The following is a 23401-nucleotide window of genomic DNA, read 5'->3' as shown; positions in this document are numbered from 1 at the left end:
ATATCTCTACGTATATCTCATAAATAATTATTTTACCTAAATTTGGATATAAAAGTATAAACGTAAATATTAAAATAAAATCTCTCTAAAATAAAAAAAATAATAGAACTAAAAATAAAACTATAATGTAACCTATTCCTTTATCTGAGGAAATATATTATAAAAATAATAATTTAATATTAATAGTATATTTTCTAAATAAGTTTTTAATCTATACTATATCTCTACGTATATCTCATAATTATATATATTAAATAGTATATCTCTACGTATATCTCATAAATAATTATTTAATTTTAAATAATTATTTAATTTTAATAGACTAAAAAATAGATGGCTCCAATGAGTGACATGTGTCCCCAAAGTGGTTTCTTTTATTATATAGTATAGATTTGTTGTATTTAAATGAGATCGTCAACTAAAAATCTCTCGAATAATACACTCCCGCTCATCTCTGGTCCTTCGTGTCTAAAACTAGTTGATTTTGATTTTTTTTGAACGCCAACACAATCAATCTCGAGCACTCTCAGGGCACCCACTCCAAACGGAATACTCCGAGAGTAACCCGAGTCCACCACCAATTCCGGGGAAAACCCGATAACCCACCCGCCCGTAGGCACCGATTGTTAGTTGTTATTATTAAATGTTAGTGTTTTAAGTCTTAGTCAGTTTCTACTTGCTACAATTGTTAGTGTTTTGCAAGTTGCAAAAGGTTAATTTGTTAATGGTATGAGAGTATACTGAATTGTTAGTGTTAAATTGCTATATATATAATTTTAGCATGATATTAAAATTACCGACATCCCACCGCGATAACCGATATCTCAAATATCGGTCCTTGACCGATATCCAATATTTTACCGTATTAACTACTTAGATTGTAGCATGCACAATGTTTCTTTGAGTATATACAATTGGGAATGCAATGGCAAACCATAAAGCACAAGAAGAAACATTTGTAATCAAAGCTATAACTTTACACTTTACAACAATGTAAAGACTTAATATCTGTATTACATACACATATGTCTAAACTCTCTACATGGTGTTCTATGGGTGTGTGTTCCTTCCTATGCTAAGAACAAAAACCGACCTCGTGTTACTATCGACATAAACATTGTGTATGCTAAACAATCCAAAAGTAAATAAAGATTACTTCCATTGGAAAAACTACAACAAATGTAGCAAGAAAGCAAAAATCATGATGGGGGTCAACTTATAAAGTGTACTACGTAGCGAGTTTCTATAATCAATAGGACTAGCATTTGAGATCCTTCTGCGACCGCTTGATTTAGTAGACACATTAAACAGCTTTTTACCTAAAACATGTTTTAGAATCTCAAACAGTGTCTTACTTTTACATTATGTTAAAAGAGTCAAAATTTTATGGACTTACAGTTATGGTCAACCCATCCAATCCGTTGACCGCCCAAGTCATAAACAACACTCTTGTCTTTCAAAACCATGTCTACATGAAAAAGGATATGCCGTTAAAAGGTAAAAGCAGGCGGGTCAGGTAACAGGTCAAAATTGGAACTTGGAAAACATTATTTTGAATGCTTATACCTCCTAAAATTGTGAGTCCTTGACCCTTAACCTTCTGAAATCCAATACACCATGCTGTCTTGTCACCCTAAAAAGATTTTATGCATGTTCAAATTTAAAAAGAAAAATATTCACCTATCATATTAGAATTAGGGCTGGCATATCGTGTATACCCGTACACGATAAGGCACGACGCGATACACGAAATCCCATACAAGAACACGACACGATAACTTATCGTGTCCTTTTTTTCAAACACGAACACGAACACGAACACGACACGATATACACGAAAATTACCTGTTAATACCTGTTAACACGACTGTTATACACGAAAATTACCTGTTAATACATGTTAACACGAACAAAACACGAACACGACATGCTATCTGAGAGTTACAGAGGGAGTTTAGGGTTTTTTTTTTTTTTTTTTGAATTGAATGAGGAATGAAAATAGAAAGGAATTAAGAAACCCACACGCACATGGCTGATGAGTTTTATTTAATTTAATTTCTTATCGTGTACTAACGGGTATTAACAGGTATTTAACCTGTTTATACACGAAAATTAACAGGTAATCTCGTGTCTACCTGTTTGGTACACGATACCTGTTAACTCCGTGTCGTGTATTCGTGTAAAATTGCCAGCCCTAATTAGAATACAAAAAAGTAGCTTAGATATTAAACATGGAAATACCACAGTCTTCTGTCTCAAAAGGTAGCTCTCGGGTTTTAAAACCATAGAAGCATCACCCGCAAAATTAAAGCTCACATTCGGAAAAACCTTAGAGATACTGAAATGATATCAATATGATTAAAAAGAAGAGTGAAATGCCATTTCCGTCCCTCAGGTTTGGCCAGTTTTGCGACTTTCGTCCAAAGGTTTGGTTTCTCACATCTGGATCCAAAAGGTTTGAAATCTTGCTATTTTCATCTGGCTCGTTAACTCCATCAGTTTTTCTCCGTTAAGTCAGGGGTGTTTCTGTCTTTTTTGTTAACTTAAAGGGCAATTCAGGGGTATTCGGTCTTTTTACATAAAGTGAAAAAGGTCCAAATTGCCCTTTAAGTTAACAAAAAAGACAGAAATACCCCTCACTTAACGGAGAAAAATGTACGGAGTTAACGAGTCGGATGAAAATGGCAAGATTTCAAACCTTTGGATGAAAGTCAGAAAACTGGCCAAACCATAGGGACGAAAATGTCATTTTACTTTAAAAAAAATACTAATAAAATCATTAAAAATAGCCATAAAATATTCACCTATCCTTAGTTATATAGCACTTATATTCCTTTGCATCAAAAGCCTCAACAGAATGAGGAACAGACTTTGTAATCTGCAAACATTACGCAAAACCGTTGGAAGCATCAGAAAAATGTAACAGTTTATGGCTTTATGACTTTTTTGCCCTTTTGTTCTTACAGCGGTTACGAAAGGATCATAGGCATCTTCTGCTAGGTATGCAAGAGTTGTTCCAGAATCAATTACCGTTCCTTTTCGGTTGTGTGACGTTTCAAAAACCGATGGATCAATTGATAATGTTTTGTCATCAACAGAAATACTTTGCAGATGTAGATTATAATGCTGCCTGCCAAAAATAGCATGTTACTATATAAATGACCCTTTGCATGCTTAGAAAAACCATTTGTGGGTCGGGTCGGGTCGGGTAACATCGCAAAACGGGTCATTTTTGTACCGGGCCGAAATGGATCAGGCCATGTTGACCAGATAAACTTTTTTTTTTGGAAACATATGGTTTTTATAAATAACTAGATTTTGCCCGGCCCGCGTTGCGGGGGCGCTAAGCTGAATATTTCTCTCTCATAGCATGTGCGTCTGTGTTTCGGTTACCTGTACATACTACTCATAACACGACCAAAAAAATTAAATCGAGTCAACCAATTAAAATAAAACACTAACATACTTTTGCTAAAAAACTATAACGATGGAAAAACTATAATTTAAACTGGGGCAAAATTGTAATTTTTCAGGGCAAATGAACGTGTGCAAGGCAGCCACCTGACACGAATAAAAATTATACCGAGTCAACTAATTAAAACAAAACACTACCATAGTTTTGTAAAAAAAAACATTAAAATGATGGCATGACTGTAATTTTACACAGGGGCAAAAACGTAACTTAACAGGGGAAAATAACAAAAGCGATGGCAAAACTGTAAATTTGAACTGAGGGCAAAATCGTAATTTGGCCAGGAGAAAAAAAACTAATGACAAAATTATAAATTTAAACGGTGCAAAATCGTAACTTGGCTAGGAGAAAAAAAAAACTAATGACAAAATTATAAATTTGAACGGTGCAAAATCGTAATTTGGCTGGAACAATGGGAAAGTGCCAGACAGTTCAGTTGTATGGCACTATTCCTCTCCATGCTATTTGTATGTATATAGAGTAAAATAGTTTGTAAAATATGACTAGATAATTCATATTATCTCAACCGTTTCCTTTAAGCTATGTTTTTATTTTTATATTTTTTAGCCCTTTGACTTGTTAAGAAACCCGAATTGGACCTTGAATAAGTAATCATCCCACTAATTGCAATTAGGGCTGCAAACGAACCGAACGAACACTTTGTTAAGGAATATGTGAGTTCACAAACTGTACATGAACATTTACTGAACAAGATTTTATGTTTGTTAAGGAAATGAACGTGTTCGTGTTCGTTTATTAATTATAGGTAACGAACACAACTAAACGTTCATGGACACAAATGAAAACAAACGAACACAAACAAGCATTCAAGAACAGAATATATAATACACTAATAATTTTGTTAAATATTTTAGAGTTAATTACTGTTTTCGTCCCTATGGTTTGTCAAAAATCACTATTTCAGTCCATTAGTTTAAAAATTGCGATTTCAGTCCCCGTGGTTTCACTTTCGTAACCATTTCAGTCCACCTCGTAACCATTTCAGTCCCTGTACTTAACAGAATAATGGATTGAAATGGTTACAAAAGTGAACCCACAGGGACTGAAATGGTTACGAAAGTGAAACCACAGGGACTGAAATCGCAATTTTTAAACTAATGGACTGAATTAGTGATTTTTGACAAACCACAGGGACGAAAACAGTAATTAGCTCAATATTTTATTAGTTGGAATTTTGAAGTATTTGGATCAAATATAAAAATAAAAAACATTAATGAACTATCAAACACAAACAAACATAAACGAACACGTTACCGAACATTCACGAACATAAATGAATGAACGCGGCCTTTGTTCATGTTCTTTCATTTAAGTATACGAACGGAATTTCTCGTTCGTATTCGTTCAATTATCAAACGAATTGTTCGCTGAACGTTTGGTTCGTTTGCAGCCCTAATTGCAAACACTGTATTTCTAAGAAAGCTTACGCTGATGAGACAAGTGGCGAATAGACCATGTTTGGATCCGTGATTTGACCAAGTACCAAAATACCACCGCCGTCACCATCACCAACAAGACAATGAGAAAACGCATCCGGGGCTGCTCCTTGTGAAGCAAGTTGCGAAATTACAGATAAACCCTGTGGACCAAACCCGAATATTCCATCAACCGCTCTATCAGGCTTAGATAACTCACCAGATTGAGATGTGCTGCAACTGTTTTTTTATAACTCTGTTAGATCAAAAAAAGTTTCACCATTCACCAACATGCATAAAAAGTTGACCAACTATTTTGGGATGTAGATAGTGTTTTGACCATAGTTGTCAATAGCGGCTATAGCGCGCTATGTAGCGAGGCGACCAGGTGTCACTATCTGGGTCATAGCGACCAATAGCGTGAATAGCGACAGTTAGTTTTTTTTTTTTTTTTTTTTTTGATGTAAATAGCAATTGGATATAGCTATAAAATAGCTGGATTTATAGGTTTTTGTTAAATATACATGTAAAATAGCATATATACCAAGGTATTTTGATATAATATACATATAAAAATTTTCAAAATTCTTTTTCAAGTGTATCGCTATTTATAAAATAGCGGTCGCTATTCGCTATGTATAGCATGTAGGTCCCTTGTCGCTATTCGCTATTAACAACTATGGTTTTGACCTGAGACAAAACAATCAAACTTTCCGACCTTATGTAATCCATTGAGTTAATCAGTTTTCAGGTGTCATGCTGATTAAAAAAAAGTCAGTATAGTCAAAGTTAACATGTCACCTGCACATCATTACTTTGACCGGATGACGGGTCAGATTACATTGAATAATTTTTTTTTTTTTTTGAAACTTTGATGTTTTTTTTCTGATGAAAAAAAGTTTAGAGTAAAATGCCATTTTCGTCCCTCAGGTTTGGCCAGTTTTGCGACTTTCGTCCAAAGGTTTGTTTTTCCGCATCTAGATCCAAAAGGTTTGAAATCTTGCCATTTTCATCCGGCTCGTTAACTCCATCCGTTTTTCTCTGTTAATTCAGGGGTATTTCTGTCTTTTTTGCTAACTTAAAGGGCAATTCGGTCTTTTTCACTTTATGTAGAAAGACCCAATATCCCTGAAAAACACCGAATTGCCCTTTCAGTTAACAAAAAAGACGAAATACCACTGACTTAACGGAGAAAAACGTATGGAGTTAACGAGCTGGATGAAAATGGCAAGATTTCAAATCTTTTGGATCCAAATGCGGAAAAACAAACTTTGGACGAAGGTCACAAAACTGGCCAAACCTCAGGGACGAAAATGACATTTTACTCTTTTCGACCTTAAGTAATCCATTGAGTTAACCAGTTTTCAGGTGTCATGCCAATAAAAAAAAAGTCAATATAGTCAAAGTTAACAACATAGCACCTGCACATTATCACTTTGTACATTGAATAATTTTTTTTGAAACCTTAATATTTCTTTATCCGGTGAAAAAAAAAAGTTTATTACTAAATTTGAAATTTCAACAAACTTTGCTACTTTTTAATGCGATTATCCTTTACTTTTAGAGTAAACTGCCATTTTGGTCCCTGAGGTTTGGTCACTTTTGCCACTTTAGTACAAAACTCAAACCTTTTGCATCTAGGTCCCTGTGGTTTCAGTTTTATTGCCATTTTGATCCAAAAGTGAAATCAGGGCATATTCGATTATTCGTCTTATAAAGTCCTGCTATTTTGTCCGTTTCCTCTGCAGCTTTTATATGGGGATTATTTAATTTAATTAATAATATGTTATAATAAAAATAAAAATGACCATTTTGCCCCTGAGGAAAAGGACAAAATAACAGGAGTTTATACGAAAAAATAAGACCTAATTTCACTTTTGGACCAAAATGGCAATAAAACTGAAACCACAGGGACTCAGATGCAAAAGGTTTGAGTTTTGGACTAAAGTAGCAAAAGTAACCAAACCTCAGGGACCAAAATGGCAGTTTACTCTTACCTTTATCGATAACTTACCCGAACATAACCGTGGATAAAGCATTTGACGACTGGTTGGTATTATCAGACAACATTTCCAAATGAAGTAAATCGGACACATAATATCCTGACGTTGCACTACCATCTCCATAGTTAAATTTATAAGTGCACCGGTTGTTTAAACATTTTGCATCACCAGATTCGATTCCGATAGAACATCTTTTGTCTGAACAAGAGATTACAGAAGATGTTGATGAACTTGAATGGTCATACGACGCAATTCGAAACTATATTGATTTAAAAAACACAGGCACACACAGTGTTGTTGGTTAATCATTATAATGTTAATATACAATGAAATTATGCTATAAAAGAGGGTGTGCATAGTTGTCGATAGCGAATATCGACAAGGCACCTATAGGCTACGTAGCAAATAGCGACAAGAGTAAACTTCCGTTTTGCTCCCTGTGGTTTGGCCATTTTAACGGTTTTGCTCCAATAGTTTAAAAATAGCCATTTTCCTCCCTGATTTTTCTAACTTATCTTCATTTTGCTCCCAGCCTCTAACTCCATCAGGGGGGAGGAAACTGGCGACAAACTCGAAAGATTAGGGAGCAAACTGGCGACAAACTCGAAAGATCAGGGAGGAAAATGGCTATTTTTAAACTATTGGAGCAAAACCGTTAAAATGACCAAGCCACAGGGAGCAAAACGGAAGTTTACTCTAGCGACAAATAGCGACGGCTATTTTATCCGATTACACTAGAAAAAGAATTTTGAAAATTTTTATACGTATATTACATCAAAATACCCTTGTATATATGCTATTTTACATGTATATTTAACAAAAACCTATAAATCCAGCTATTTTGTAGCTATATCTAATGGCTATTTACATCCAAAAAAAATAATACCTAACTGTCGCTAAATACGCTATTGGTCGCTATGACCCATATAGCGACACTTGGTCGCATGGCTGCATAGCGCTCTATAGCGGTCGTTATAGCCGCTATTGACAACTATGAGGGTGTGTGAACAATACTTTGAGTCCAGTAGATGTAGGGCAGCCTTTGCAATCTTTGCAATTGACCCACAATACATCACTTCCTGTATCAACTTGTACATGATATTGCTTTGGAGGAGAACCCAATTTGACTTTTGTGTAATAAAGCCTAAATACACATAAAAATGTTTAAAATAAAGAAACTTGCAGATTAAACAACAAAGAATAATTTTATTATATAAGCAAAAGAGTAAATTACGTTTTTGGACCCTGTGGTTATATCACTTTTTCTATATTAGCCCAAAATAAGAATTTTTAACATATCTGCCCCCATGGTCTCTATAACTAACCATTTTGGCCCGTAAGTCTAACCATTTTAGCCCTCATGGTCTCTGTAACTAACCATTTTGGCCCCCATGATCTCTAGACTTAGGGGCCAAAATGGTTAGTTATAGAAACCATGGGGGCAAATATGTTAAAAATTCTTATTTTGGGCTGATATAGTAAAAGTGATATAACCACTGGGGCCAAAAACGTAATTTACTCTATTCTAAAATTAAAAGATAACATAAAAAAAATCATATATAGCTAAGTTGAGCTTCGGTATTGTTGGCGGTTGTGTTTATGGTCTATAATTATGCATACAAACAAATGATATAGGAATCATAGAATTGAAAGCAAATTTATTTTATTTTTTTTTATGAAAAAGGCTTCAATTTAATTATCCGCTTTGGGACCCAAAAAGCTTAACCCACATGCAACAAAGAACAATTTTACAAGGTACCCTGCAAAATTAGACAACCTCCAATGCATCCATTGGAGGATGCCCTTGAAGGCTCTTACAAGTCCTTAGCATTGTGAGATTTTGTCCTTAGAAGCCCTTAGCATCTAAGCCCTTCCACAAGGGCCTTGTTTTACTTGGTTTTGCATGTGTGTGGGCCCAAAGTAAAAGAAAAAAAATGTTTTATTTAAATATTGTGTGTAGTTTGTAGGTAATGAGGTGGAAATTAAGAAGGATAAGGATATTTGTAGGGTTAGAGATCAAATAAGGGTTTTTAAGGATTTGTAAGGATATGATGTGACAGATGACGTGGCAGCTAAGGGCGCCTAAGGACGCACGTAGCAATGGAGATAGTCTTACTCATCTTTGTTATTAAGCCTGTAAACGAACCGACGTTCATTTAACTTCAACCGAACACGAACACAAACATATAATCGAACAATTTTTTTTGTTCGTATTCGTTCATTAAGAAAATGTGCATATTCGTGTCCGTTTATGTTCATCCATTTAGAACCTAAACGAACAGTTCATGAATGTAAACGGACATAAACAAACAAACTAAAACGAACATAATTTAACAAACATAAAACAACACACATTAACATAAATGAACAAACATAAACGAACACAAATGAATATAATTGACCACACATAAATGAACATGAAGTCGTTTTTTATATAAATTAAAAAAAAGGATAGGTGCACGGTACCCCTGACCGCGGAGGGGATCCCCCCTCCCAGTTCACCACCCGACAAGGATCCCTGGCGGCAAATACCCTCCCAACACTTGGGGTTCGAGAGAAGTGGGGTTGCCACATCTCGAACCCGAGACCCCAACGATCCAAGTGTTGGAATATGGGTGTCGGTGGCCAACTGAGCTACCCCAGTTGGGTTTTTTTATATAAATTAGTTATTAATTACAATAAGTTCCATTAGATAGCTAACTACGTATTTATTAAAAATTTAAACGAACATAAACGGAGATTCGCAAGCATAAATGAACGAGCAAAACGTGTGTTCATGTTCGTTAATAATTTATTAGATAAACGAACTTCCTGACGAACAAGTTCATGAACGTTCACATTCGATTTGTTTACAAGCCTATTTGTTATCAATATATGGAAAAAGATTGTATTTTGAAAAGAAAAACATCTTTCTTATCACTCTGTTCCCGAGTCTCATTTAACAGGGGGAGGGGAGGGAAAAGAAATGAAAATATGAAAAACCATGTTCTCGAGTTTCATTTAACAGAGAGGGAGGGGAGAGAAAGTACCCAACACGATAAGGATCATAAGTGCCTAGAAGAGAGAAATCAATAACATCTTTTGAAGAAGCTTGCTGCAAGAATCTACGGTGCCTTGAGTAATCTCTATCTCTCAACTCCACCAGATTCAGATTATTATTATTATTATTGTGTGGAAAAGCTCTTTCAAGTTTCAAAGTCACCGGAAAACTACAAACAACAACCACCCCCTGTAACAACAACAACAACACGGCTGCTGGAATAATAATAAAAGCCCCCATTTCTCTTTGAGGACTTTTATCGAACAGCTTATGTGCACCCAAGAATCAATCAATTAAAATCATACACACACAATGTAATGTATGTATATATGTGTATATGATATGATTAAAGGAAAAGATACAGAGAATGAGAAGGTTTCAAAAGGGGATAATGTTGGAGTGATGATACGTGAAATCCATATTGGGTCTGTAATAATCATTGGTGTTCGATGAACGATGACAACGAACCCCAAATTTGATTTCCTGAAATATCTCTCGCCATGTTTGCGGTTTGTTTGTTTGTTTTCATAGATTTGCTTCACGAGTTTGATTCCTAACATTTTGAGTTTTTGACACATTGTAACTTGCTTGCTTGGGAACAACTAGGGGTGCAAACCGGAGCAAAACCTGGTGTCACCAGGACCGAGTCGGAAGCACGTCGGAGTTACATCGTATGGCGTGTAAACTACTCTATCTTTGTTGTCTATGGCCTTAGAGACTCGCCAGAGAGTTTGAACGTCCATCTGACCTCTATCGTCGGTATTTCTCTTGTGTGTTCATGGTATTTCGAGTAGGGTTGGTTGCAAACGAGTCATGGGTTTGGGATGAGACGGCTGAACTGAGCAATGCACATACGTTATAGGTTCGACTAGGCAAGCATGAACCCGGTTAGTTTAGAGACGAGTTGCAAGTTTTGCTCCGGTGGTCGAATATCGTCGGAACGGTCGGAACATCGCCGGAGATGACGACTTAAATAAAACAGAGTGTAAACGTGTTAGCAGAGGTAAAGCACATGGTGTAAATTTGTCATTTACTCTAATTCTTTTTAATTATCCGGGGCAAAAACGTCTTTTCACACGTTGAGGGGTGAACATTGATGCAATCAGGCAAACGCGGGGGGTAAGCAAACATTTTTTTTTTAAAGTAGGGGGTAAGGGCGTCAACGCCCCTAAACCACATGGAGTAAAATTGCAATTTACTCAAAAATAAATGATTTTTCATATGAAGGAACATTATATTCGGCAATTACAAAGTTATTTAGTTAAGTGGGAAAAGATCAAATAGGAAGTTTATTTTGGCTAGGAAGTATAGGAAGCAATAGGATTAGGACATGTGACAAAATTTAAAATAAAGAGGAAGAGTATTTTAGTCAATCTTATCCTTTTCTTCTTCCTTCTTCTTCCCAGTAACATCAAAACTCACCATCTTCAACCATTTCTTCACTTTCTATCTCAATAATCACTACATTATAGTGCGATTTTCGTCACCAATCAATGATTGAAACACCCGATCAACGTGTTCTTCAGCTTTTTTTAAGAAAACTCAGTTTAATTTCATACAAAATCTCGTTTTTTCTGGTGATTTTGAAGATAATCACTCGATTTGTTGGACTCGATCGCTGATAAGTGTTTCAATCATTCAAATTTCGTCAATCGTTGAAGAAACCGACTTCGATCCATGTAAGAAATTCTTTAATTTCATTTTTATTATCTGGGTTTTTGATTTAGTCATTGCGTTTTACGATCTTGGCGGGGGTCCGGGGGCAGTGCCCCTGGTAGCAGGGTCCCAGGGGCGGCGGCCCCTGGCGGGGTCCAAGGGGCAGAGACAGTTTTATGTGTCCATTGCGTTTTAGAAATAAGAGAGTTTTATGTGTTTTCTGGTTATTGCGTTTTAGAAAAAAAACACATTTTTAAGTGTTTTTAGTCATTGCGTTTTAGGTAAAACACATTTTTGAAGTGTTTTTAGTCATTGTGTTTTAGGTAAAACACATTTTTAGCTGTTTTCAGTCCATTGCGTTTTAGAGATAACACTTTCTTTTGTTTTTTTAGGCCATTGCGTTTTAGAAATGAGACATTTTTAAGTGTTTTCTGGCCATTGCGTTTTATAAATAAGACATTTCTTTGTGTTTTTGGTGCATTGTGTTTTAGGTAAAACACATTTTTATGTGTTTTCAGTCCATTGCGTTTTAGAAAAACAGACATTTTAAGTGTTTTCTGCCCATTGCGTTTTAAAAATAAGACATTTGTTTGTGTTTTTGATGCATTGCGTTTTAAGTAAAACACATTTTTATGTGTTTTCAGTCCATTGCGTTTTAGAAACTACACTTTCTTATGAGTTTTTAGGCTATTGCGTTTTAGAAATAACACATTTCTTTTTGTTTTCTGGCCATTGCGTTTTACAAATAAGACATTTCTTTGTGTTTTTGGTGCATTGCGTTTTAGAAAAATGACATTTTTTAGGTTTTTTTTTCATTGCGTTTTACGCAACTGGGTTTTTTCCATTGCATTTTACGCAATTGGGTTTTCAAAATTTTTTTCCGAAAATATAGCAATAGCATACTCGTTTTAAAGATAAAAAACGCTTGTTTTTTTGTGCAATTTTTATTAAAAGAATAATGTCGTATGAAAGAGTTATTAACGTTTAAAAAATAGGGGGGGGGGGGAATTGGAGGAGAGAGAAACTATTGTCTTGGATTGACTAGAATGCCCCTAAACAAACTCATGCGCCTCTTTTCTTCCCCTCATTTTTCATCATTTAATCTTAGCTTTGATTAACTAACTGGATGGTCAAGATCACTTTCTAGTTTTCTTAGTTAAATAAACTTCCTATTGTATCTCCACCCTTAGTTAAGTAATTAAAAATACATTTATGACCTAGTGGTTTGGTGCTACGGTGTTTGGCTCACTACAAAGGGGATGTTAGTTTAAATTTTTGAAAGCATTAAAGGTAGGTAGATTTTGGATATTAAATAAACATCTATGACTTAATGGTGTACTGGTATGATGGTTGGCTCGCTTAAAAAACGATATGAGTTTAAATATTTGAAAGAGTTAAAGTTAGGTGGATTTTGGGTGTTAAAAAAACGTTATATTAGTTAAATAGTAAAAAAAGAAAATAATATAAAAATAAATAAAATATTTAAGTTAGATAATAATAAAATTCTTAGTATACTGATTTTTTCAATAAATACGTGTGAGTCATGATTAGAGAAAGTCGTACACAATTTGTACATGGCTGATATGCTAAAAATAGTTTATTTAATTAACCCTCAATATGGTCTCATATATGAGCAATGGCTGGTGTTAGTCATTTTTAAAGACGGTCACCGGCAAGTTTAGGATTTGCAAAGGCTTGAAGAGGTTCTACAAGACCGTCATACACAACAACAACGTCCAATTCTTTGGCCTCTTTTCTGTGAACCGACCCCACACCCCCACCCTAAGTTAGTTGTTAGACCGATTCACAATGACTTGGCTGATTTTGCCACCAGAGCCGTTCCCGAAAACTCTTCAAAAAATTTAGGCCTCGGGCGACGAAAAAATTTGGGCCCAAAATTACGTTTAAGGGTAAATGAATTACAAAACTAAAAACTTAGTGATGGAGCAAAGACTCGAACTTAAGACCTTTGCATTATTTTTAGATGGTTTTTGCCACTACACCAGCAATATTTTTTTGCATAATAAACGGATAAATATACTAAATATATAATTTAATAAATGTATACAAGCTTATAAAGACTTTTCGGGCCCTTTGAAATTTTGAGCCTCGGGCGTCGGCACGGGTTTGCCGGGCCCAGAGCCGGCCCTGTTGCCACATGTAAGACCCTGTGTAATGGGGCGTTTTTTTTAAAAAAAATTCAAAAAAAACGCTTGAAAACGCCCATGTACCATTACATGGGGCGTTTTTTTAAGCAAAAAATCAAAAAAAGCCCCTTTGGCGTTTTATAAACCACGCCCAACACCCTTTACCTTTGTCCAATCAGATTTCATCCCCCTTGTCCTATCCAATAAGATTTTTTCTTTTTTTTTTCTTTTTTTTATTTAATGCCCCAATAATGCCCAATAATGCCCCATCCCCACTACACCCATTTTTCTAAAACGCCCAATAATGCCCCTTTGCTGACTGGACCGCCACGTGGCGTAAAATGCCCACACTTGGGGGCATTATTTTCCCCTTCCACTACACATGGTCTAATGGTCGAAACCCCATTTTCATTGCTGCTATATCTACACCATTACCTAAAACCATATGCATACAACATCACCTAGAAATCTAAAATCTCTCTAATCAAGTCACCTGTTCTGGTCGTTGGCAGTGGAGTTTCTCATACTAATAGTTATTTGAGTGAATTGCAAGTTTTGTCCTTTATCTTTTAGCCATTTTGCAAGTTTTGTCCTTTATGTTTAACTTTGACGAGTTTTGTCCTTTATGTTTGAAAATCAAGCACGTTTTACCCTTTGGGGCAAAACGTGCTTGATTTTTAAGGACAAAACGTGCTTGATTTTTTAAACATAAAGGACAAAACGTGCTTGATTTTTAAACATAAAGGACAAAACGTGCTTGATTTTTAAGGCCCAAAGGGTAAAACGTGCTTGATTTTTAAACATAAAGGACAAAACTCGTCAAATTTAAACATAAAGGACAAAACTTGCAAAATGGCCTAAAGATAAAGGACAAAACTTACAATTCACTCTAGTTATTTATATACACCATAGGAGAAAGTTGTGTTTATCTAGTCCGTCCATCGAAAATTGCAATAATGATATATGGGTAATAAAGTCAATGATCAATTTATTAGAGAAATGATAATAAAGGTCATATAACATATTTATTTTATAATGAATACATTCTTATATTATTTCCACTAGATTATAACCCCGTGTATTACACGGGTTGAGTAAATAAATTTATATACTAAATAATAAAATATTATATCTTTAAAAACTTCCTTTATTGCACGGGTTGAATGAATATAATTTTATATATTAAATAATAAAAAGTTATATATATAAGAACCATATTGTATGGGTTGATTTAATGTAATTTTATATACCAAATAAAAAAAATATTTATAAAACCACATATATTACATGGGTTGAATAAGTGTAATATTGTTTACCAAATAATAAAATAATATATCCTTGAAAAACCTCATTTATTACACGAGTTAAATAAATGTAATTTTATGTACCAAATAATAAAAAAGTTAGTAAATGTAATTTTGTATAGTGAAAATAAAAATATTTAATATAATAATACAAAGTTTGGTTTTCGTGATAAATAATTTGTTTTATTTAAAATGTTTTAAATTAATAATTTACAATTTCGGTTATTAAAAAAATAGAAGAATGGTATTTGAAATTTAAAGTAGGATAAAATTTAATATTAGCTCATCATTCTTTTATTTATTTAATTAATATAAGATAAGTTTGGAAGTGAGGCGAGAAAATCATAAAATAAATACCTACAATGAACGCAATGTGTCACACATTGATGTTTTATTATATAAATAGATAAAAATTTATATTGATATAAATAGATTATTTTGTTGTAGCAAAATTTGTTAACAAAGTCTCAATAAATTTAACCCATTATTTAAAACTCCGTAAATGTATAAATGATAAATAATATTAGTTAGAGTAAATTACGATTTTGACCCCTGTGGTTATATCACTTTTACCTTTTTAGCCAAAAAAAGAATTTTTTAACATTTGAGCTCCCAAAGTCTTTTTTTCTAACCCTTTGAGCCCCTAACACTAACCTCATCCATTAAATGTTATGGGCCAAAAGGGTTAGAAAAAAGACGTTAGGGACCAAAAAGATTAGAAAAAAAACGTTGGGGGTTCAGATGTTAAAAATTCTTTTTGGGCTAAAAGAGTAAAAGTGATATAACCACAGGGGCCAAAATCGTAATTTACTCTATTAGTTAAATAAATAATATTATAAATGAGAAGAAGGTTAAACTAAATAATAATTATCCATTAGAAATTAAACTAAATAATATTTAGTAGGAGGATTATATATAATTAATTAGAAAAGATTAAACTAAACTAATACTTATCTATAAAACATGGCCTAATATAATGACAAGTGTCCCAAAAATGGTTTCTTTTATTATATAGTATAGACTAGGCAGAGTTACTATTTATTATGAGCGTAAGTCTAATCAGAATTTAATACTATCCTTAAACTATCAAAAATGACAATCTTAGCCCATATGCTACTACTCCAATCTATAAATTAACCTTTAAGTTTCTGTTATTCCAACTTTACCCTGTACTGTATATAATATACGTTTTTTAACATATTAACTTTTTTTACTAATTTGTGAATGATCTCTAGATCAAGTGGTGGAGGACTTGCATTTCTCTTGAGAGATGCAAGTTCAACTCCCACTTGGTGCAAAGTGAGGCACTGGTGGGCAATAACAGAAGACCCAGGGAAACCTGGGTTGGATCCTTGAGCCAAACGGGTTTTACCGGTAATTTCGTGCCTACGGGCGGGTGGGTTACCGGGTTTTCCCCGGAATTGGTGGTGGACTCGGGTTACTCTCGGAGTACTCCATTTGTCCAGTGGGTGTCCCGAGAGTGCTCGGGATTGATTCTGTTGGCCGTTCTTTACTAATTTAATTTTTCTTCGATAACTTCTTTCGCTAATTTTTTTTAAGAATTGATTTGTCATGTTTGAAAACTATATAAAACTAGGATTTTGACCCGCCGTGCGTTGCGGCGGCTCTAAAGTTAAAGTAACTCGTATTTATACTGTATATTTGACCCGACTCTTTATTTAAAAAAATTACATCGCCATCGAATGAAAACGTAGTATATTTGACCCGGCTTGCTTTCAAATACAGTTTACGAACATACACAAAATAAGTAGAACATAGATAAAAAAAGTATAATAATTTATCCATGTTGCGGTGTAAAGTCGTAAAAGTCATTTAAACCAAAGGAGGTGTCAAGTTATTAAGTAGAAAAGGTTAAGAAGGTCAAAGTTGTCAATTACTGAAAGTTAGAAGTGAATGTGCAACTTACTTAAAGATAAAGGTTAATAGTATTTCATGTCAAAAAATTAAGGGTGTAAAGTGGAAAAACTTGAAAGTATAAGGGTCTTTTTTGTTGGTTCAAAACTTTAAAGAAAAGAAATGAAAATGTAAAAAAAAAAGTCAAAAACTTTAAAAAAGAAAGGTCTGGCAACTCTAGAACTCGATCAAAGGAAGCAAGAGAAAAGTCTGCCAACTCTAGAACTCAGTCAAAGGAAGCAAATGAATGCACATTTGTTTTGTCTTTTATGAAGGATATAAAGACAAAGGTCACCGACCTTTGTCTTTAATATTATATAAATATCATTTTAACCTCCTCAAGTTTCTATTACTAATTTAATTTTTCTTCGATAATTTTCTTTCTCTAATTTTTTTAAAGAATTGATTTGTCATGTTTGAAAACAATATAAAATATCATTTTAACCTCCTCAAGTTTCTAAAGCTTGGAGTAACCGCTTTCATTCCTTTACTTAAAAAAAAAACATTTTTTTACGTGCGTATTTTTAAAATTATAATATAAACCACAGATAAAAGACACACCTTAATAGTTTATAAAGCCTGTTAAAGGGTAAGTTTTAAAAGCATATTGACCTATTTAGAAATCAGGCATCTTAATAGCTCAACACAAGGTTGAAAAAAAACCTCTTAGGCTATCTTAATTTATGAATTCTTGATTTTGTATCTACAAGGCTTTAAGCAAATTTTAATAACTGTTGATTATAAAAATTGTTTCTCATGTTTGAAAGTATTGATTTATTGCAACTTGCAAGTGCTGTCCTATACTCCTATTTATCGGTGTAATACACATATTGCTGTTTAATACCTCTCTTATCGATTGACACACCTAAACCAAAGATCTGATCTTAGGTGTGATTTATCACAATAAAAGCGTGAACATCGGGTCACATTCGTATCAATCGATATTATCGCCACCCAAACATGGTTAACAAAGCTCCTCTTGTCAACATCCAAAACATATTTGTTGTTATTTGAAGCCATACATGAAACAAATACCTCGCGTCTTTACCAACGCTATAAGATTCACCTAAGGTGTGTTACAAAAGAACCGCTAGTGACCCATCACTCTCAATGGGGCTTGCCGCTAGCCTCACCATCCTGAACATAAGGATGTGAAGTTGGCCTTAGGTGTTACACCATTTTTATACACGGCGCCTCCTTCCTTTTGCATTTTTTTAATCATAATCTCAATATAATTTCTCTTTTCGAAAAAAAGGACAGCTCGGTCCTCGTTTTTCTAGTTAGACTTGAAGGCAACAAGAGATATCTTATCTTAGCCGTTGGATGGTTCCAAAATGTAACCATAAAAATTGTTAACGAGGACATGAATTTGACACGTATTATTATAACAATCTTCTATGAATTAAAGAACTTCTGTTACCGTCATTCTTCTTCAAGCAGAAGTGAGGTGCACGACAGAAGTGAAGACAATTCATCTGGTGCGGCCAATCCAAAACCTTGCCAACGTATTCTACCAAATTTGTCCAGCAAGAACATGTAACTGTGAATAATTAACAATAACAAAAAAATAATTTAAAATGGATGAAGTAACGAAGTAACATAATCTAAGTAGAAAGATACAGCAGAAGAAAAAACAGATCGATACCCAGTTAGAAGGTTGAGTATCTTCAGCTCTTTTCTAAAGTAATAATGATCACCAAAAGCATACGCGATTTGTTTATGCAACACGCCATTTTCCTCCGGTTTTGACTTCTTCAACATTAGAAGTAAAAGCTTCTTTATTGGGGTCAGAGATAACAACCAGGATTCAATAAATGAAATCTGAAACACAAAATAAATAAATAAATAATAAAAAATTCATAATTTCTATTCACTGAATGATATCTGAAACACAAAATAAATAGGGCCAGGATCATTTCAGAACCATAAATATTTACAGAACTCGCAGAACTCCTAATAAACAATCTTTTTATTTATATATTTTTATGTTTAGGATAATTTTATCACTTATTATGTGTATTTTTACGGTTACATACATGTTAAGAGTTATTTTATCATTTTTTATATGTAATTTTATAATTACACATATGTAAACTAGTTTTTTTACATATATGTAATTAGTTATGACACATATATATATAATTTTGGCAATTAAACATATGTAAACTACTTTTAACATGTATGTAATCAAAGAAATACATATAATAGATGATAAAAAGATCTTAAATACAAAAACTTATGTATAAAATGATTGTTTATTAAGAGTTCTGAAAATTCTGTAGTTATTTAGAGTTCTGAAATGAACTCAACCCAAATAAATAAACTATAAAAATTCATAATTTCTAGAAAAAGCATGCAAGAAAACCTAATATTATATAAAAAGGTAGGAAAAAATGAACCTGGGAGGTGATAACTAAGTCCCAATAATCATATTTAGAGAATTATGAAGTGATAGATGATACAACAATTTAATACCTCATATAACCGAACTTTATTTGAGTCTTTGAAAGCTTCAACAAAGGGAGCACTCCAAGAATCAGTCATTGCCTGTAAAAAGATAGCATTTCACATATTCACTAATTACATATATGTAAAAAAACTAGTTTACATATGTGTAATTATAAAATTACATATAAAAAATGATAAAATTACTCTTAACATGTATGTAATCGTAAAAATACACATAATAATTGATAAAATTATCCTAAACATAAATAAAAAGATTGTTTATTAGGAGTTCTGCGAGTTCTGTAAATATTTATGGTTCTGAAATGATCCTGGCCCATTATAAAATTACATATAAAAAATGATAAAATAACTATGTAATCGTAAAAATACACATAATAATTGATAAAATTATCCTAAACATAAATAAAGAGATTATTTATTAGGAGTTCTGCGAGTTCTGTAAATATTTATGGTTCTGAAATGATCCTGGTCCAATATATTCCATGCTATAAACTTTACATCAAACGGTAAATCATATTTCATATCCTGTGACAATACAGAAATTTGCATATAAATAATCTCAACAGGTTTATCATTAATCATGCTACGATTAACAAATAATAGTAAAAAGTTCTGAAAACACAAGGCATACATAGATATACCATATATGAATGTATACAGGTTTGTTAAAAAGAAGAAACCAAGAGAAAGTGAAAGGAGCGTAAGCCTCAGAGAGCCTGCGTTTGGTGCTTTTATAAACCAAGCATGTTACTCAACTGCCTTTAGGAATACGCATATCACAAAGTAATCAATTATCATGATGTCACACAGATTAACACAATTCCTTATACTAAATTGATGAGAAAAGAAATCATATTAGAACCTGAGAGGTTGCTCGAAACGAGAGACACATTAAAGTAGCTTTCGGGATATCAGCCTTCATCGATTCAGTATCAGATCCATAAGTAGTGATTGGAAGTTTGAAACATTTGCCATTTGAAGAATTTACTTCTAGCTGAGGAAATTTCACAGCTGCCATTGCTGGAATTATAACCTTATTTGCCACAGCAATCTGTGTATACATAACAATGTCAACCAACGTCACATTCTAAACCATTAAACCCTAAAACCTAAAGAATTTATATAATCTTCATTGATCAAAACACCATTTATTCAAGAAACAACTTACCTTACCACCATGTTCTTTGAGTTCTGCCATATCAGCAAAATATCCCCTATTCATTTCATCTTTACTGCCCTAAATCACACAAAAGAAAAATTAACCACAAGCTTACAATATTATCCACTCAGGAACGAACTACATTTACAAAACACCAGATCCAAAAACTTACAGCCGAGCACGCTCTTTCTGGATTGCATCCTTATTTCCGAGCTGCATTCAAATCAGGCATCATTACAAATCACAATAGACTATAGAGTAACCCTTACACTTTCAGAAATACAAGACGGAGTAATTGCCGCTTTCGCATCGCTATAAATCGATCAAATTCACATGATATGACTTCATTGATTCCTAAGAGTTTGATTTAAAACATAGATGCATAATTCAAATACACACCATTACAAAATTTCAAAAGAGTAACCCTAACATTTTTAGGAATAAAAGACAGTAATTTCCATTTTAACAACACTATAAACCAATCAAATTCACGTGTTGCGACTTCAGTAATACCTAAAGGTTTGACTTTGGGGATAAATGCATAAATCAAACAGGTGTCATAACTCATAACAAAACTACAACAGAGTAACTATTAACACTTCTATGAATAGAAGACGCAGTAACTACTAACTGCCGCTTTCAAATCACAAAAAAATCGATCAAATTCGCTTGATATGAGTAATGCCTATAAGTTTGATTTTGAGGATAAATGCATAAATCGAATAGACATCATTACAAATTACAACAGAGTAACCCTAACACTTTTAGGAATAGATATTACACTAGTTGGCACTTTCACATCACTATAAATCGATCAAATTCACTTGATACGGCTTCATTAATTCCTATGAGTTTGATTTCAAACATAAATGCACACCACTACAAAATTACAACAGAGTAACCCTTACTTTCACAAATACAAGACTCAGTAAATGCATAACTCAAACAGACATCATTACAAAATTACAACAGACAAACCCTAACACTCGTAGGAATACAAAGACACAGTAATTACCACTTTCACAACACTACAAACCGATCAAATTCACTCGATACCACTTCATTAATACCTACGAGTTTGATTTCAAACACAAATGCATAATTAAAACAGGCAACCAAAACCCTAACACCTTCAGAAACAGAATACGCAGTAAATGCCGCTTTCAAATCACAACAAACTGATCAAATTCCATTGATACCACTTCATTAACGCCTACGAGTTTGATTTCGAACATAAATACATAACTCAAATACGCAACAGAATACGCAATAACTGCTGGTTTCAAATCACAACAAACCGATCAAATTCACTTGATACGACTTCATTAGTGCCTATGAGTTTGATTTCAAACATAAATGCACAATTCAAATATGCAACACAACAAAAAAACAACAGAGAAACCCTAACACTTTCAGAAGCAGAATACGCGGTAACTGCCGCTTCAAATCACAACAAATCGATCAAATTCACTTGATGCGACTTCATTAACGCCTACGAGTTTGATTTCAAACATAAATACATAACTCAAATACGCAACAGAAGACGTAGTAACTGCTAGTTTCAAATCACAACAAACCGATCAAATTCACTTGATACGCCTTTATTAATACCTACAGGTTTGATTCAAACACAAATGCATAACTCAAATAAGCAACACAGCAAAATTACAACAGAGAAACCCTAACACTTTCAGAAGCAGAATACGCGGTAACTGCCGCTTCAAATCACAACAAATCGATCAAATTCACTCGATGCGGCTTCATTAACGGCTACGAGGTTGATTTCAAACATAAATACATAACTCAAATACGCAACAGAAGACGCAATAACTGCTAGTTTCAAATCACAACAAACCGATCAAATTCATTTGATACGCCTTTATTAATACCTACAGGTTTGATTTCAAACACAAATGCATAACTCAAATAAGCAACACAACAAAATTACAATAGATAAACCCTAACACTTTCAGAAACAGAAAACGCAGTAACCGCCGCTATTAAATCACAACAAACTGATCAAATTCACTTGATACGACTTCACTAATACCTACGAGTTTGATTTCAAACACAAATGCATAACTTAAACAGGCAACACAACAAAATTCCAACGGATAAACCCTAACACTTTAACAACAGAATACGCAGTAACTGCTGCTATTAGATCACAACAAATCGATCAAATTCACTTGATACGACTTCACTAACGGCTACGGATTAGGTTTCGAACATAAATGCAGAATTCAAATGAACTTACCTGATAGAAATCGAGAAATCGATTGGAGGTGAACCGTGAGGGGATACTGGCCGGTAGAATTAGTTTATCTTCGTGAGTGAACAACAGTCGGGAACTGTGAGTAACCGCCGATCTGTAAGAAGTGAGGTGCTTCAACCGCAACATCTTCTCTGTAGCTCCGTCACCGACGATGGCGATGATTCGGTGTGTTAGGGTTTTGAGTTTTTTTGAGTCCTGCATAACCCGAATTAGGTCAACGGATCTTGGGTCGGGTATTTTTTTATAGACTTGACCCGATGGTTTGTAATTACAGATATAGTTGGAGACTGGTTTGTAGTTCGTGACGTTTGGTTAATGAAAGAACATGAACAAAATATTTTGTTCAATTAATTAAATGAACAAACATAAACAAAGATTTCGTTCATTCATGAACATTCGGTAATATGTTTGTTTAGGTGAATATGTTACAAATTTTTAGTGTTTCTTAATATTTCACTAGTTAATAATTATATCAAAAAAATAATAAATTGTAAACTCTTATCTAAACATAGGAAGAAGACATTTT

General features: G+C 33.7%; 2 protein-coding genes across 5 annotated transcripts; both read right to left on the bottom strand.

The window, feature by feature from the left end:
• Positions 1-955: 955 nt before the first annotated feature.
• On the bottom strand, positions 956-11000 carry LOC110898588 (aspartic proteinase-like protein 2). 2 transcript variants are annotated; one of them, XM_022145387.2, is made up of 10 exons: positions 9941-11000; positions 7926-8055; positions 6923-7170; positions 4921-5148; positions 2965-3130; positions 2805-2878; positions 2242-2338; positions 1567-1633; positions 1397-1468; positions 956-1319 (listed from the first exon to the last, which is right to left on the bottom strand). In XM_022145387.2, the coding sequence occupies exons 1-10, from the start codon at positions 10189-10191 to the stop codon at positions 1171-1173; spliced, it is 1482 nt and encodes a 493-aa protein (XP_022001079.1). In that variant the 5' UTR covers positions 10192-11000; the 3' UTR covers positions 956-1170. The 2 variants fall into 2 exon arrangements, with proteins under 2 accessions (XP_022001079.1, XP_022001080.1); XM_022145388.2 differs by lacking the exon at positions 7926-8055 and having other exon boundaries at positions 6923-7109; positions 9941-10996.
• Positions 11001-18189: 7189 nt separating this feature from the next.
• On the bottom strand, positions 18190-23105 carry LOC110898589. 3 transcript variants are annotated; one of them, XM_022145389.2, is made up of 7 exons: positions 22858-23101; positions 20773-20813; positions 20610-20673; positions 20304-20492; positions 19448-19519; positions 18618-18793; positions 18190-18512 (listed from the first exon to the last, which is right to left on the bottom strand). In XM_022145389.2, the coding sequence occupies exons 1-7, from the start codon at positions 23074-23076 to the stop codon at positions 18395-18397; spliced, it is 879 nt and encodes a 292-aa protein (XP_022001081.1). In that variant the 5' UTR covers positions 23077-23101; the 3' UTR covers positions 18190-18394. The 3 variants fall into 3 exon arrangements, with proteins under 3 accessions (XP_022001081.1, XP_022001083.1, XP_022001082.1); XM_022145391.2 differs by having other exon boundaries at positions 20610-20678; positions 22858-23034; XM_022145390.2 differs by lacking the exon at positions 19448-19519 and having other exon boundaries at positions 22858-23105.
• Positions 23106-23401: the final 296 nt, after the last annotated feature.

The sequence above is a fragment of the Helianthus annuus genome, chromosome 13 (assembly GCF_002127325.2).
Source record: "Helianthus annuus cultivar XRQ/B chromosome 13, HanXRQr2.0-SUNRISE, whole genome shotgun sequence".
In the NCBI taxonomy this organism is placed as follows: Eukaryota; Viridiplantae; Streptophyta; class Magnoliopsida; order Asterales; family Asteraceae; genus Helianthus; species Helianthus annuus.
Note: the sequence above shows the minus strand (reverse complement) of the source record. Positions and strands in the feature narration are given on the sequence as shown.

Coding starts and splice junctions, on each gene's coding strand:
- LOC110898588 (XM_022145387.2), bottom strand. CDS start 10,191: ATGGGGGCTTTTATTATTATTCCAGCAGCCGTGTTGTTGTTGTTGTTA. Junction 3,131..4,920: donor TCGCCACTTGTCTCATCAGC/GTAAGCTTTCTT, acceptor TATTTTTGGCAG/GCAGCATTATAATCTACATC. Junction 1,320..1,396: donor TGGATGGGTTGACCATAACT/GTAAGTCCATAA, acceptor AACATGTTTTAG/GTAAAAAGCTGTTTAATGTG.
- LOC110898589 (XM_022145389.2), bottom strand. CDS start 23,076: ATGCAGGACTCAAAAAAACTCAAAACCCTAACACACCGAATCATCGCC. Junction 20,674..20,772: donor CAGAAAGAGCGTGCTCGGCT/GTAAGTTTTTGG, acceptor GATTTAGGGCAG/TAAAGATGAAATGAATAGGG. Junction 18,794..19,447: donor ATAAAGTTCGGTTATATGAG/GTATTAAATTGT, acceptor TTTGTGTTTCAG/ATTTCATTTATTGAATCCTG.